General features: G+C 48.2%; 1 protein-coding gene across 1 annotated transcript in view; it reads right to left on the minus strand.

Annotated features, from left to right (window-relative positions):
* Window positions 1-2944: 2944 nt before the first annotated feature.
* The window catches only part of GPR157 (G protein-coupled receptor 157), a 28977-nt gene continuing 15473 nt past the window's right edge, over window positions 2945-16448 (minus strand). The window contains exons 2-4 of the mRNA XM_007942659.2: window positions 8197-8410; window positions 3668-3862; window positions 2945-3160 (exon numbers count right to left, since the gene is read on the minus strand). Of these exons, the coding sequence (XP_007940850.1) occupies window positions 2945-3160; window positions 3668-3862; window positions 8197-8410 (625 nt within the window). The remainder of the gene's footprint in view (window positions 3161-3667; window positions 3863-8196; window positions 8411-16448) is intronic.

Consider the following 16448-nt stretch of genomic DNA (forward strand, 5'->3'; position numbering starts at 1 on the left):
ACACCTGTGGTTTCCAGCCAAACAGTGTACAGGCATGTGAATTAAACATTTACCTCAAGTAGACACACGCCCTGGAGAGAACAATTAAGGGAGAAGGAAGGGCTGCTTATGCACAGGGAGACAGCTCAGGGCACAGGAGAGTATGGAGAGAGGGTCCCTGGGAAGAGGTAACTATGGGGAGGAAGTGGGAGGGGAGTTGTTGCGTTGTGGTAAACTGTGGTCAATGACATGAGACAAAGTATATGTGAACTGCTATATGGGAAGTGAATTTGCTCTGTAAATCTTCACCCAAATAAAAATAAATAAATAAATTAATTAATTAAAAGAAAATTAAAAAAATAATAAGAAGAAATTTAAAAAAAAAAAAGAAAGAAAGAGAAAACCCTACAGAGCACAGTTCTACCCCAACACACATGGGTCACCATGAGTCAGAGTCAACAAGATGGCAGCTAGTGGCGTCAGCACTTTCTGGAGGTATTTACAATAGCAGACAGCACTGCCAGTAGCATCAAACACGTGAATGAGAGCTTGTGTGCAATCCTGCGCACCCCGAGATGTATTCTCTGAGCTCCTGGCACGTGTGCACAACCTGAAAAAACCTGGGTCTCAGGACTGATTATAAAGGCCACAATGACAGGGCAGCCCCAGAGCCAAGGACCCTGGAGCCACTCCGAGCAGGGTTTATTCCAACATCATTCCTCTGTGGCCTTGTACTCTAAGTCAATTTCTGCTCCATTCTAGAAACTAAAGTGAGAGCCTTTACCAGCTACAGGCTCAACAATTTGCTTCAAAGCATCAGAAGTCTTCAGAGGACCCTAGGACCCCCTTACCTGGGCCATTTATACAAGGATATTGCATGCCTTGGGGTAGTTCTCCCTAGGGGAGCCTAGATCTTTCCTTGAATTCTATGGGGATATGTGGTGGTAAGTGGTTTGTAACTGGATGCTAACCTAAAGGTTGGTGGTTCAAACCACCCAGTGGCTCCATGGAAGAAGGCCTGGTGCTCTGCCTCCATAGACGACAGCCAAGAAAAGCCTATGAAGCAGTCCCACTCTGTCACATAATGGGGTCGCTATGAGTCAGAACTGACTCAACGGAACGGGTGTTCTGGTTTGGTTCACCTCTTGCTGATTTTTATTTTAAAAAGCTATTTTTACAAGAAACCAAAAATATGCATTTTGGACTTCTTTCTCAAAGTGCTTATTGCTTTCAGATTCTCTTCCTGATAGAGATTTTACTTTTGAGAATAAAATAGGAATCGATACTACGGTGCGGCTTTGGTTTGAATTCAGAACCATTGTGCTAGGTTCAGAAAATGGAACCAAGGGAAGGACACCTGTTAGATAAAGTTGCACCCAGCCCTCTCTCGGCAGTGTTTACACCTCCCAAACAACTCTACTGTGGATGCATTGGGGGTGGCCAGCCCCATTCTTAGCCAATGGCTTCTGTGACTTAATTCTTGGGGCCAATTGGTAAGCACATTGTTTTCTGAAATAGGAGGAGAGTGTTGGTGCAAGAGTCATAGAATATAGATACAAGTGTTGTTGTTGTTGTTGTTGTTGTTATGTGCCGTCGAGTTGTTAGGTGCCTTCAACTTGGCTCCAACTCATAGGGACTCTATCTGTAAACAGAACTAAACCCTGCCTGATCCTGGCCACCCTCCCAACCATCCCATGTTTGAGCCCATTGTTACAGCCACTGTGTCAATGCATCTTGTTGAGGGTCTTCCCCTTTTTCCCTGACCCTTTGCTTTCCCAAGCATGATGTCCTTCTCCAGGAACTGGTCCCTCCTGATAACAAGTCCAACGTACATGAAACAAAGCCTCACCATCCTTAATTCTAAGGAGCATTCTGGCTGTACTTCTCCCAAGACAGATTTGTTCATTCTTCTGGCAGTCCATGGTATATTCAATATTCTTCACCAACACCATAATTCATAGAGAGGTTTATTTTAAATCTTTTTCTTTCAATGTAAATACTAACCCCATGACCCATGTCTGCACTTGTGCCAACCCTCAAAACATCTGGCCTTAAACCTTCCCCTTCAGGACAGAATCTGTATTTGGGTCATTCACTCTCTGGTTGTCCTTCCTACAAAAACTAAACTAACAAGTGAATTTTCCAGATCACTTCCCAACTCATCCCCTAAGGGCAGGGGTATTATATAGAAGACCTAGCAACAGTGTAGTTAGCGTCTTCCTCCTGTCCCTGGCCCAGCCTCTCCTTGGAAGCTGGGAACCTGTATTTTAAGTAACTATCTGGTGGCGGCAGGATTTTGGATTCTGGTCTGCCCTTGAAACTTAGGACACAATCTACATCCGGTGTTGGCAGCCTAGACAGAGGGAGTTCAGGAGGCCCTCAGACCTGCCCTCCCTAAGCAGTGATGTTGGGATGTGCCCACATGGTTGCCGAGAAACCTCAGGGGACCCTTCAGCCTGGTTCAGGTGAGGTGACCAGTTCCTTACTGACCAGTCAAGCTCTCCAGGGCTTCTCAACACCCTGAAAAACCAGGAATCTGCTCCATGATGCTGGGGACACACCTCTGTACCCCTGGTACTTTATTTAGTCACACGCAGGATGGGTACACAGTGTAGGTCCCTCACATTGTAAACAGTGCTGGTGGCCATCAGGAGACTGATGGCCACTGGGCGCTGAGGCGCCGTGGCAGTGACAACAGATGACTGGTTTCCCTGAATTTCATCACTGACCCTCATGTAGACCGATCCACGAGAGGACCAGGACACACTATAAGGGGACTCAGCCACCTAGCATCTAGGAGGTAGAAGAAGCTGAGTTTGCAGCTGCTCCACCTGTCGGGGGAGCTTACAGAGCACAGGGCCTACAGAGCAGGTACCCACTCCCACACCTACCCCCTGGAACAGGACTCACAGGGCCTCAGTCCCCAGAGGAAGCACCTGAGCCCAAAACTAGGAAGGGCAGAAGCTCAGACACTTGGAAGTCCTACTCGGGTCTGTGTGGATTCCTGAGAGTCTCTGATCTTGGAGGGTGCTGGCACCTTGGGAGGGCTGGCTGGGATCTCAGCAGGAGGCTGGGAAGGACAGCAGCAACAGCAGAGGGAGAAGAGCCGAGTCCGGATGGTGTGAGTGCAAAGGACGAACATGATACAGTTGGCTCCTCCCTGGAACGTGTTCCCGATCCCCTGTCCAGGAGACAAGAGGAGGTATGAGTGCAGGAATGAAGCCAGCTGTAACAACGCAGACACAGGAGGCCGGGAAGCATTACTCACCTACAACCTTCCTCCCACCCGAGGCTGGCCTGGGATGACAAGGCCACTTGAGCCTTGAGCAAAGCTCTGGACAGGCCTGGCCTTGCAGGCCTGCCACAGACCTGTCTCTGGAGCTTCAGGTTGGGAGGAACCCAGGATCGGTCAACTCTCCTGAGGCTAAGCCTAGCTCACTGGAGAGCACCCCAGCCCTAGGGATGTGCCAGAACTACAGGCATCTCCCCATTATCTCTCTCCAAGGCCCCCTCCACTCAGAGATGTCCGCCTCACTGTCTCTGCAGGCTGGGAAGGCACAGCAGAGCTGAGCAACTCGCCAGTCCCATGCAAGCTAGCTCCCCAGGGTGTGTCACTCTGCTTGGGGAGGAGACCCGACCCCACTGCTGCCAACACCACGGAGCAGCAGGGCTGGGGAGGCGGACCTACATGCAGAACCACCAGCACTGGCATGTGTACAGCAGGGGAGCCACAGAGCGTCAGGACGAATCGCACAGTGCTCCAGACCCGCAGGCAGATGAAGATGAGTGGGATGAGGACCAGCTTCTTATCAGCTACGGAGATGCAGTGCTGCCGCCGGTGTGCGTCCGAGAGGATGGGCCGGTACTCAGAAAGCGCTGCGTGCTGTGCAGGGGGACACAGGGCAGGCCTGAGCAGATGGATGGTGACCCCAGCCACATATGCCCAAGCACCTGGCTCTTCTCTGGTCCTTGACAAGCACCGAACTGCAAGGACACACCGAGGCCTTTCCCACTTGTATGCTGGTGAGTCCCAACTCAGGTCTCTAGCCCAGACCCTGCCAATGGACTGCTAACTCAGAGGTACACTGCCCACTCACGTGAACTCCACCTTTCCAGTTGTCCAGACCACAAACTCAGGAGCTGTCCTTGACTCCTCTCTCACAGCCCACATCCAACCCACAGGCAAGTGTGCTGGCACTATCTTCGAAACAGACCCAGAATCTGGACTCCTCTGTCCACCCACCACCCAGGTCTGCAGCACCATCACTACTTCTCCAGGCCACTGAGATTGCTTCTCTCTGCCTTATCCTTACCACCCTGACTGTCCTCCCCACTAGCCTATTCTCAACCCAGAAGCAGCACAGGTCCTTTAAAAACCAAATCATGGAATAGTATGTAACCCTAAAGAGTAATGTAGAATCTGCAAAACACCACATAGCGTGAATGTACTTGGAGGATATTATGCTGAGTAAAATAAGTCAATCAAAGGAGGACAAATATTTCATTAGTTCATTATTGTAAAAAGTCAAGGAAAGGGTTATACATGGAAGGGAACATTCTTTGTTGGTTACCAGGGATGGGATGGGAAGGAAGGGAAAATTCCCAGAGAGGTTGGGGGGAGGAAAAAAAAAAATATATATATATATATATATACACATATATATGGGAGCTCTGGTAGCATAGTGGCTAAAACACTTGACTGCTAACCAGAAGGCTGGCGGTTCAAACCCACCAGCCACTCCTCGGAAGGAAGGTTGGGCAATCCTACTTCCGTAGTGATACTGCCTCGGAAACCCAAGGAGGGGTCGCTATGAGTCAGGGCTGACTCGACGGCACATGACAACAACAACAACAACATACATATATATATATAAACCAGGAGCTCTGGTAGCTTAGTGCCTAAGGCACTTAACTGCTAACCAGAAGGCTGGCGGTTCAAACCCACCAGCCACTCCTCGGAAGGAAGGTTGGGCAATCTACTTCTGTAGTGATACTGCCTCAGAAACCCAAGGAGGGGTCGCTATGAGTCAGGTCCAACTCGATGGCACATAGCAACAACAACATATATAAACCAAAAATTATTAGTGGTTACCAGGGGTAGGAGAAAGGGAGAAAGGGGAAGCTTTGTTTGGGGAGTACTGAGTTCATGATAATTGTGGTGGAATGTTTTGGAAAAGTATGGCAATAATGGTGGCACAACATGAGAAATGTCATTGTCCTTGAGCTGTAAATGTGGAAGTTGTTATGCTGGCGAATGTCTTGTTGTGTATGTTTTCCACAATAAAAGTTAAAAAACAAAACAAAACAAAAAAAACCACAGCTACTAAATTACCTCAAGTCAGTCCTCCACCCAGGACCCTTCAAAGGCATGTCTTTTCCATGTTCCTTACAACATCCCATAAAGGCCAATCCCACCCTAGCTCTGACCTCATTCTTACTCTCTCTTACTCCAGCCACACCAGCCTCCTCATTACTCCCCAAACATGCCAGGCACACCCCACCTCAGGGCTTTTGCATTGGCTGTTCCCTCTACCTGCAATGCTCGTCCACCTTCACCTACAGGGCTCACTGCCTCACCCCAAGTCTTTGCTGAAACGGCACCTCAACAGCCCTATTTCAGCTGCAGAGGCAGCTCCCAGATAGTCGCATCTCTGGTAGCTGGGTCTGCCTGTTTTACATATTCTTACCATTTTTGATCATACAATGTCTTCCACCCCTGTTTATCGTGCTTATTGCGTATGCTTGCCCTCCCTCTCCAGAATGCAAGGTCCCCAGGGCAAAGGCCTGCTGGGCCCTGGCCCTCAGACAGCCTGCCCCATGGGAGGGGCTCAGTCAACAGCTGCGAGGAGAATTCTGCACCATACGGACAGCACCATGGGCCTTGGCCTTCCCCTGCTGCTGGGCAAGTCCTTCAGTGAAAGGAAGGACGGAGCGCCTGGAGTTTACAACTAGATGAAACAAGTGACAACTAAGATGCATCTTTAAGCCTTGTTCATGTGTCTGGGACACTGAAGTCCAGGGCACCAAGTTACTCAGCTGACACCTGGTGTCCTAGTGAATCAGACACCTTGGCATCCCTGAGCACCAGAGCATCTGTGACACCTGCTAGAGCACCTGCCCCTCCTCCCCTCAGGGCCTTCAGCAGCGCCCCAGAGCTGATATCCCTACCCTGTGCCTTCAGAGCTAGTGGGAATGGGGGAACTTGGGCTGCTGGGCCACTCCTCAGAGCAAAGCCCAATCCCGGCTCCTTTTATTTTTAGCTCTCCTTCTCAGCAAGAGGCAGGGAACAGCCAGTACATTCTCACCTCCCTGCCCACTGTTGCTGTTAGGTGCTGTTGAGTCAATTTCAACTCATAGCGACTCCACCTGACAGAGAAGAACTGCCTTACAGAGTTTCCAGGCTGCCACATCTTTTTCCCGCACAGCAGCTGGTGTGTTGAGACCGCCAAGCTTTTGGTACGCAGCCGAGCGCTTACCCATTGTGCCACCAGGGCTCCAGCCCTGCCCACCAGGCCTCCTTTTCCTTGCAAAGCTGTAACAGGGAGTCCATTCTCACGCCCCTGCGGGGGCTGGGGTGAAAAGAAAGACGCACACACAAGGGCACTTCCAGAGGGCAGTTCTGGACAGAGCCTGGCAGAGCTCCAGGGAGCCTGAACTTTCCCGGGGCGGTGGAAAGCAGCAGGAGGAATGGGCACTGTGGCCCAAGCCATTAGGAAAAACTTGCAGAAACAGTGATTTCAGACCCAAAGTCCTGCTGGCTACTAGGGCAGCAATTCTACCTCCTTAGAAAAGGGCTTCAGGGTTGGTGGAGAATACATTAATTTCCATGTACTAATAGAACCAGGAATCTGCCTTGAGGACACAGTTGGGAGCGTGGTTGGGATCAGGTGTCCTGAGAGTCACAGACAGCTAACAGAAGTATTCCCTGAACACAGGAATGGCTGCAGAGCCAATAGTGCACCCTGAAAGACCCTGGTACGATGTCAGCCTCTGCAAACTCAGAAGGCAAAGGTAACACAGGGGAGCTCACCAGCAAGCCTGCAACTGGGCTCGCAGAGCTAACTCAGAGCATCACATGTGATCCCCTCTGATGCCCCCAAGCTACCTGCTACCTTTTGTCTTTTCTTATACTTCTCTGCCCATCTGCCTCTCTCTGGGAGGGCAGAACCCACTGACTCCATCCTGAACTTATGCTGTGATTCTGTAGCAATAGATCAAGAAACAATGTATCAAAGGAACGGCATTGATAATTCTAAGGCTGTTTTTGTAGTAGTCTGTCTGTGACTAGAAACCCAGATTATGTGTGCAGAACTGGTTTACAATCTGGCCAGATTGTAAACAGAAAACCAATCTTTCCTAGGCTTTCTGGCAGCCCAGCCTGTGGATCTATAAACTCCTGGGCACCTGAAAAGTCTATCGTTTATTAAAAACCAGCTGCCATCAAGTCAGTTTCAACTGATGGCGACCCCATGTGTGTCAAAATAGAATTGTGCTCCACAGGTTTTTAGTAGATGATTTTTTGAAAGCAGACTGCCAGACTTTTCTTCCGAGGCACCTGTGCATACACTCAAACCTCCAACTTTCCTGTTAACAGGTGAGTGCATTAACTGTCTGTACCACCCAAGGACTAACAACCATCTGTTATGTCATTTTGATGACCAAGGGTAATTAGGTGAGTTCTTTGCATTGCTGACAAATGAAATTAATCCCACAGCCCTTCCTTTCCAGGGGCATCTCCAAAAAAACAAAAAACCAAACTCACTGCCACTGAGTCAATTTTGACACATAAGGACCCCTCCTTTGGTTTCCAAGGCAGTATCACTAGGAGGCATCTCAGGTTAATTTCTCTTTGGGTATGTTTTCACCTTTCATCTAAATTCCTTTTAAGTTTAAAGCAACCACCAGGATCTGTCCACCAGGAGGCAGTAGAGAGCTGAGTCTGAGAGCACAGGATGGGTATGCAGCTTGCTCTGAGGGAGCTGGGAGTCTGAGTAGGCCTCTTAATTCCTGTAAGCCTCAATTTCCCTATCTACAAATGAAAGGGTAACAGGACTGGCTCCTAAGAGGGCTATATCGTAAGCAAATGAGATGACTATGTCATAAAGTAAGTGGTCACTCTGGTCTGTTACTCGTCCTGTCGCCAGAGACACAGCCTGTCCTGTAGAGTGGCCGACCGGCATTCTGTGTGTTCCCCACACCTGCCACGGGCACACCTACCGCCCTGTTAATGTGCTTCCTGATGAGGATGTAGAGCACGGGCAGTGTGATGTAAGCCAGTATCTCCCACAGCTTCCCGGTCAGCAGCATCCACAGGGCACGGTCCTCGGCTTCCAGGTCGATCCAGCACCAGCCCACAGAAACATCTGAGGCATCGTAGCCAATCTTCTTCAGCAAGACAGCAGCCACGGTGATGACCAGAGGAACCCCCCAGCTGAGGAATAACAAGCAAAAGGGGGTACTGAGGCCAGGGCAAGGCTTCCAGCAAAAAAAAAAAAAAAAAATGTTGCCACCAAGTAGATTCTAACTCATGGTGACCCCACGTGTAACACACAGAGCTGCTCCACAGGGTTTTCAAGGCTGTGATCCTTATGCGAGCAGACCATGAGTGCTGCTTGAGGGGCTGGCACCCCCAACTTTTAGGTTAATAAAAACCAAACCAAACTCACTGCCATCAACTCCATTGAGGCTCACAGCAACCCCCACTGGGTTTCTGAGATGGTAAATCTTTATGCAAGTAGACTGCCCAGTCTTCCTTCCTCAGAACCTTCTGGTTAGCAGTCAAATGCCTTAGGCGCTGCATCACCAGAGCTCCTTAGGTTAATGTTGTTGTTGTTATGTGCTGTCGAGTCGAACCCGACTCATAGCGACCCCTCCTTGGGTTTTCAAGGCAGTATCACTACGGAAGTAGATTGCCCCATCTTCCTTCCAAGGAGTGGCTGATGGGTTTGAACTGCCAGCCTTCTGGTTAGCAGTCAAGTGCCTTAGGCACTATGCTACCAGAGCTCGCCCTTAGATTAATAGTTCAGTGCAAACCACCTGTACCACATGGAGACCTGGACCTAGTCCCAAACCAACAAGGGCAGAAATGACTAGCAATGCTCATTAGAGAGACAGAGCTGTTCCCTCCAAAGCCCAAATCAGACAATGTCCCTGGGAAATTAAAAAGAGGCAGGCATCCTCAACCTATTGACTCAAGAAGGTTGAGGAGAGGAGACCTATGTCACCTGATCCCAGCTCAGCTCTGCCCCAGACTCACCACACCCACTCTAACAGTCCCCAGTAAGAGAACTCAGGCATCCTGGCCTCCTGTCTTAACACCTTCACAACCCCCAGGAGAGCTGGTTCTAACTCAGAATTTCATGAGTCCCCAGAGCTTCACACTAGAGTGCTGTGACAGGCACCCAGCATCAGCATGCAGACACCAGCCTGTGTGCCTTGCTCATCCCCCATCCCATGAAGCATAAAGCTCAGGGCAGGGCTTCCTTGGCCCCATCCAAGGGCAGTGCTAGGCTCAGCTTGCTGGTGCTCCTGCCCCACGACCCCACAGCCAGGATTAGGCCAGAGTCCCAGAACTCTTCTCAGTGGTGCCTGTACCACTCCCCTTCCTTACCAGCTGCCACTGAGTCCATTCTGATTCACAGCGACCCCATGTCCAACAGAGAGGAACTGTGCCCCATAGGGTTTCCAGTGGCTGGATTTTTAGAAGTGGGTCACTAGGCCTTTATTAAGAGGCACCTCCAGGTGAAACAGAAGCTCCACCCTTCTCCTTAGCAGCTGAGTGCATTAACTGTTTCCACCACCCGGGACCACCTCCCCCAGTAGAGTGCATCAGTGGTAGAATTCTCACCTTCCATGTGGAAGATCTGGGTTTCAATGCCGGCCAAGGCACCTCAGGCACAGCCCCAGCCATCTGTCAGTGGAGGCTTGTGTGCTGCTGTGATGCTGAACAGGTCAGCACAGCTTCCCGACTGAGGTGGACTAGGAAGAAAGGCCTGGCAACCTACTTCCACAACGCAGCCAATGAAAGCCCTGTGCAGCTTCCATCTGTAACCGATCGTGGGGCTGGCATGGGACCAGGCAGCATTTTGTTCCTTTGTGCCAGGGGTTGCTATGAGTGTCCTTCTTACAGAGCAGCTTAAACACGGGGACAAACACAAGCTCCCTTTGGCTCCTGAGAAAGGCTACAGAGGAGCAGGTTGAGCTTGGACTGCTGGGTCCAATCCTCTACTCTGCCCCAGCTGGACAAGTTACTTGGCCTCAAGGCTCTTCTTTGTACCAGTACCTGCGATCAAGTATCTCCTCCGGTTGTTATGAGGCTAATGAGCTGACGCACATGTAGCACACAGACCCATGCCCAGGCACGTGCAAGCATGCAAGTGTGCCTCCCTATTACAATTGCTGTTGTTAGAGACGGTGTTTTGGTTACTTTGTGCCACTCTAACAGAAAATACCACAGGTGGATGGCTGTAACAAACAGGAATTTATTCTCTTACAGTTCTAGAAGTCTGAAGGAGGCTAGAAGTCCGAGTTCGAAGTGAAAGCCTCTTGACTCGACCTTGGGCTTCAGCTCTGCCTACTGCTCCCGGCCCACTGAAGCTGGAGGCTTTTTTCACCCTGGCAGCTGCTGGCTGCTGAAGCTGCCAAACCCAAGGTCGACAAGTAAGAAGGCACAGTCCTGATATTACCAAGCCACATGGCAGGCCATCAACTCAAGTGCAGTAAGAGTCACAAGATGGGCAGACAACATGACAGGCTGCTGAATAACGACTTGGCTACATGCAGGCAAGCGTGCCAAAAGCTGGAGACCTTCCTCAAACCTTCTTCTTATACACTGGAAACAGACCACATCCCTAAGGCAACTACTCAGCTTCTCACAGTAGGTTCCACCATGGGCTTGACTACCAGTCTCATCACAGGGAATAACTACCACCAGCTACCCAGCCACTCAAAACCAGGTCCAGCCAAGTTGACACATAACTTTAACTACCACAGAAGGGTATCTTGATGCCCCAAGATTTGGGATGCAGAAGAGATGCCAGCACCATGGTAGCCTCTGTGGGTGTCTGCTTCCAGAACAGGTCACAAATGCCTACATCAGGAGTCTTAGGGTCTTTGGGTGGTGCCAACAGTTAACAAACTTGGCTGCTAACTAAAAGGTTAGAGGTTCGAATCCAGAGGCCTCAGAAGGCAGGCCTGCTGATCTGCTTCTGAAACTTCAGTCCCTGAAAATCCTGTGGGGCACAGTTCTATGCCAACGCACATGCGGTCGCTGAGAGGCAGAAGCTCCAGGACAGCTGGTCTGTCCCCGTCACACGGAGGTCAGTGTCCTAGAGAACAAAGCTGTAAGTAATCAGGAGTCCAGCTGTCACGTCAGCAATAAGACGTGTAAGTCGGGCCTTGATCAAAATCTGAGAGCTCCCTGTTATGGAGTATTGGCTCGTTCTCAGAGAAAGATGTGAAGGAGTAAGGAGATCACTGCTCCATGTTCATGATGCAACGAGGGCTAGGTGTTTCCATAAGACCCTCCCAAGCGCTGCAGGACTGGTGCTGGGTGGGAGGACCCCCGAGTACGAAGTTTCCAGAACCCAGAGCCCTGTTTGCCTTTCCTCTCTCTCCCCTCAGCAAGGACGCTCAGGAGTGTGAGAAGTCGCACCTCAGTGGGTGCTCCTCGACAGCCAGGAGCACGCAGTGGCCTGTCCGCTTTGAAGTCATAAAGGCACAGGAGAGGGAAAAGAACACCCAAGTGCAAGGATCGTGAGGAAGGTACCAAGCTACATTCTGGAGTCTGTCTACTTTAAATGCTTGTTCTATGAAAAATTATCTGTCGGGTGAGTTCATATATTTACTACCAAACTGTTTTGCTTGAATAAAACGCCGCTAACCGAAAGGTTGGACGTTTGAGTCTACACAGAGGCACCTCGGAAGGCCTGACTCTGCTCCTGAAAAATTGGTCACTGGAAAGCTTACGGAGCACAGTTCTACTCAGACACTCCTGGGCTCACCACGAGTTGGAAATCACTCAACAGCATCTGCTTATCGTTTAAAACCTCATCGTGACCCAGAACAGGCCACACCTACGAGCCCTGGTGCCACAGACAGTTAAGTGTTCAACTGCATATCAAAAGGTTGTTGTTCAAACCCACCCAGTGGCTGCGTGGGCGAAAGACCTGGAGATCTGCTTCCACAGAGGCTACAGCCAAGAAACCCCTATGGGGCAGTTCCGCTCTGTCACACGGGGTTGCTGAGTTGGCATCGACGTGACAGCACCTGACAACATCAGCACGAGCTCTGGAAGGGCAGGGCTGCAACGGCTCATGCCTGATCTCCAGTACCTGTAACAGAGTACGTGGCTCAGTGGAAGGGCAAAAAGAGGCCTGCTGAATGAATAAATGAATAAATGAACAAAGAAAGAAGTTTGAACTAAGTGACGGAGGCAGATTCCCCAACTCATGCCTCAAACATCCACCGCAAGGCAAGTATTGAAAGGGAAGCACAAGGTTTTGAACAGTGCAGGACCTGTAGTCCTAGTGTTGTGTTGTGTTTCTCATGGCTTTATGGCTTACAGGATTCCTCCAAGAAATTCCGGGAAAGGGTGAAGCACTGCGCGTGAAGGAGGCTGGGCTGGAGCTGAATCTCATGTCAAGTGCAGCAGCCCCTGCAGGTCGGAAGGAAGAGTACCATTGAGCAAGGCTGGAGTGGAAGTCCACTCAGCGTGGTCCCTGTGTTCCTCTTTTCCCCTTCCTCAGCATTCTGATTGCCCCCACAGGAAACATGGCCCCACACTCTGTAACGTCAGGTTTCCAGTACTAAAGCAACATATTTCCTCTGCATTGTGTAGGAAATGGCCAGAAAGAAGAATAGAGGGTTTTGAAAGGTCAAGAATGTACTCTTGGCCCCTATACTAACGTTTGCTGCAGCACCTTTCTCAACAGTCACAAGGTAGAAATAACCAAAATGCCAATCAACAGAGGAATGCAAAAGCAAAATATGGTATACACCTACTCCTCACTTACCAAGGAGCTCTGGTGGCATAGTGCCTAAGGCACTTGACTGCTAACCAGAAGGCTGATGGTTCAAACCCACCAGCCACTCCTCAGAAGGAAGGTTCGGCAATGTACTTCTATAGTGATACTGCCTTGGAAATCCAAGGAGGGGCTGCTATGAGTTGGAAATGACTCGACAGCAGTTGTGTTTACACCTCACCAGCTACCTCATTATCCAGTATTTCATGTTTACAATAGAAAAAAAATCTCCTATCCAACTATTGCAATTAATGTTCCTGTCTGGCAGGAACAAACATCGAGGTGCAAGGCAAGAAATGGTGACTGTGATGGCTATGAAATGATGTAATTTGGCAGTTTTGTAATGATGTAGTCACCCTCCACTTTGTGACCTGATGTGGTCATCCTCCATTTTTGCATAATGCTGATTTTCACATAATGACTAGGTCTTTGGAACCTAATCATGTTGATAAAGGAGGAGTGAATGGACACACACACAATGGAATATTACTCAGCCATAAAGAGAAATGAAGTCCTGATGCATGCCACGATTTGGATAAACCTAGAAACATCATGCCGAGTGAAATAAGCCAGTCACAAAAGGACCAATATCATGTGATCTTAATTAAATGAAATAAGTAAATATATATTTTTTAAAAAATCTAAAAAACAAATTCACTGCCATCAAGTCAATTCCAACTCATAGCGATCCCTCCTTGGGTTTCTGAAGAGGTATCTCTAATGGAAGTAGATTGCCCAATCTTCCTTCCAAGGAGTGGCTGGTGGGTTTGAACCATCAGCCTTCTGATTAGCAGTCAAATGCCTTACACACTATGCCACTAGAGAAGCCAAAAATGATTAGTGGCTACCAGGGATGGGAGGGAGCAGGGAAGAAGGTGTTTTTGCTTAGGGAGTGTTACAGACTGAATTGTGTTCCCCAAAAATATATATTTTAAATCCTAATGTAGTTATAATCCCATTTGGGCTGTTTTGTTATGCTAATGAGGCAGTATTTGTGAAGGATAGATCTTAACTTTAGCTCTCTCCCCTTTTTTTAAATTGTGAATTTATTTGGGTGAAAATTTACAGAGCAAATTCATTTTCCATACAGCAGTTCATACACATTTTGTTTTGTAACACTGGCTGCAATTCCCCAAAATGTAACAGCTCTCTTCCCACTTCCTCCCCATAGTTACCTTTTCCCTGTGTCCTTCCATGTCCTTCCGCCACCCCCTCCCAACTGTCTCCCCCTGCAAACACTGCCCTTCTGCTCTCCCATGATTGATTGCTCCAAGGAGTGTATCTACCTGATGTAAATGTTCACCCCATATGCCTGTCTATTGTTTCATTGGAAGTCACAGGAGTGAGTTCAATTCCAGACCTGAAGGGTAACTAGGGGCCATAGTCTCAAGGGTCTCGCCAGGCTCTATCAGACCAGCAAACCTGGTCTTTTTTTTCCAATTACTTAGTTTTGTTCCACATTGTCCTCCCACTTATCCAGGATCTCCTGCACAGATCCCCCCTCTGAGTGGTTGACAGTGGTAGCTGGGCACCATCTAGTTCTTCTGGTCTCATGGTCATATAGGCTGAGGATTCCACTAGTCCAAGGGAATCCTGGACTGTTTCCATGTATCTTTGATTTTCTTCAGTCTTCTTTGCTCTGGATGAGGAGAGACCCATTGTTGCATCTAGATGGCTGCTTGCAAGTTTTTAAGACCCCAGTCACTACTCACCAAAGTAGGATGTAGAACAATGTTTTTGTGTAGTATGTTGTGCCAATTGAGCTTGATGTCCCCTGTGAACTTTCTCTCTTTTGAGATAGGAAAGCAAAGATGGAGAAAGACAGATGCCAAGCCACATGAAGACTGACAAGGAACAAGGACCTTCCTCCAGAGCCAACAGAAAGAAAAAAACCTTCCCCTAGAAATGATGCTTGAACTTGGACTTTTAGCCTCCTAACTGAAAAAATAAATTTGTTTGTTAAAGCCACCCACTTGTGGTATTTCTGTAATAGCAACACTGGGTAACTAAGGCAGGGGGCAATGAATTTGTTAATGGTGATGGAATAATTTGGAAAAGTATAATGACAAAGGTTGTACAACATGGCGAATGTAATCAATGCCACAGAACTGTACATGCTGAAATTCTTGAATTGATGAAGGTTTTGTTATCTGTATTTTCACCACCAATAATAATGATAATAATAAAGACAAAAGTGTCAGATAATCTAGTGGAATAAACATTTTGTTGCTCTTATTGTTAGGTGTTGTCAAGTGGGCTCCAACTCATAGCAACCCTATGTACAACTGAACAAAACACTGCCCGATCCTGTGCCAGCCTCACAATCCTTGCCATACTTGAGCCCATCGCTGCAGCCACTGTGTCAATCCATCTCATTGAGGGCTGTCCCCTTTTTCGTTGACCCTCCACTTTACTAAACATGATAACATTCTCCAGATAATGCTCCCATCTGACAACATGACCATTCTTTCTTCCAAGGAGCATTCTGGCTGCACTTCCTCCAGGACAGATTTGTTCATTCTTTTGGCAGTCCATGGTACTTTCAGTATTCTTTACCAACATCGCAACTCAAAAGCATCAACTCTTCTTTGGTCTTTCTTATTCATTGTCCAGCTCTCACATGCATATGAGGTGACTGAAAATACCATGGTTGGGTTAGGTGCACCTTAGTCTCCAAAGAGACATCTTTGCTCTTCAACACTTTAAAAAGGTCTTTGCAGCAGATTTGCCCAGTGCAATACATTGTCTGATGTCTTGACTGCTGCTTCCATTGGTGTTGATTGTGGAACCAAGTAATATGAAATCTTTATCAATTTCAATCTTCTTTTCTCCATTTATTGTGATGCTGCTTATTGGTCCAGTTGTGAGGATTTTCTTTTTCTTTACATTGCAATGTAATCCATACTGGAGACTGAAGTCTTTAATCATCATCAGTAAGTGCTTCAAGTCACCCTCACTTTCAGCAAGCAAAGTATCATCTGCATGTCACAGGTTGTTAATGAGTCTTCCTCCAATCCTGATGCCATATCCTTCTTCATATAGTCCAGCTTCTCAGATTATCTGTTCAGCATACAGACTGAATGAAATGGTAAAAGGATACAGCCCCTCCTGATTTTAAACCATGCAGTATCCCCTTGTTCTGTTTGTACAGTCAATAAAACACAAGTAAACATATTTCTGGTATTCTTTGCTTTCAGCTAAGACCATCTTATATCAGCTATGATAGCCCTCATTCCACATCCTTTTCTGAATCCAGCTTCCATTTCTGGAAGTTCTCTGTCAATATACTGCTGCAACCATTTTTGAATTATTTTCAGTAAGATTTTACTTGCATGCAATATTAATGATATTGTTCAGTAATTTCCACATTCTGTGGGATCACCTTTCTTTGGAATGGGTACAAATATGGATCTCTTCCAGTCAGTTGGCCAGGTAGCTGTCTTCCAA

This window comes from Orycteropus afer, unplaced genomic scaffold (assembly GCF_000298275.1).
Source record: "Orycteropus afer afer isolate SDZICR_OR568_19922 unplaced genomic scaffold, OryAfe1.0 scaffold00094, whole genome shotgun sequence".
In the NCBI taxonomy this organism is placed as follows: Eukaryota; Metazoa; Chordata; class Mammalia; order Tubulidentata; family Orycteropodidae; genus Orycteropus; species Orycteropus afer.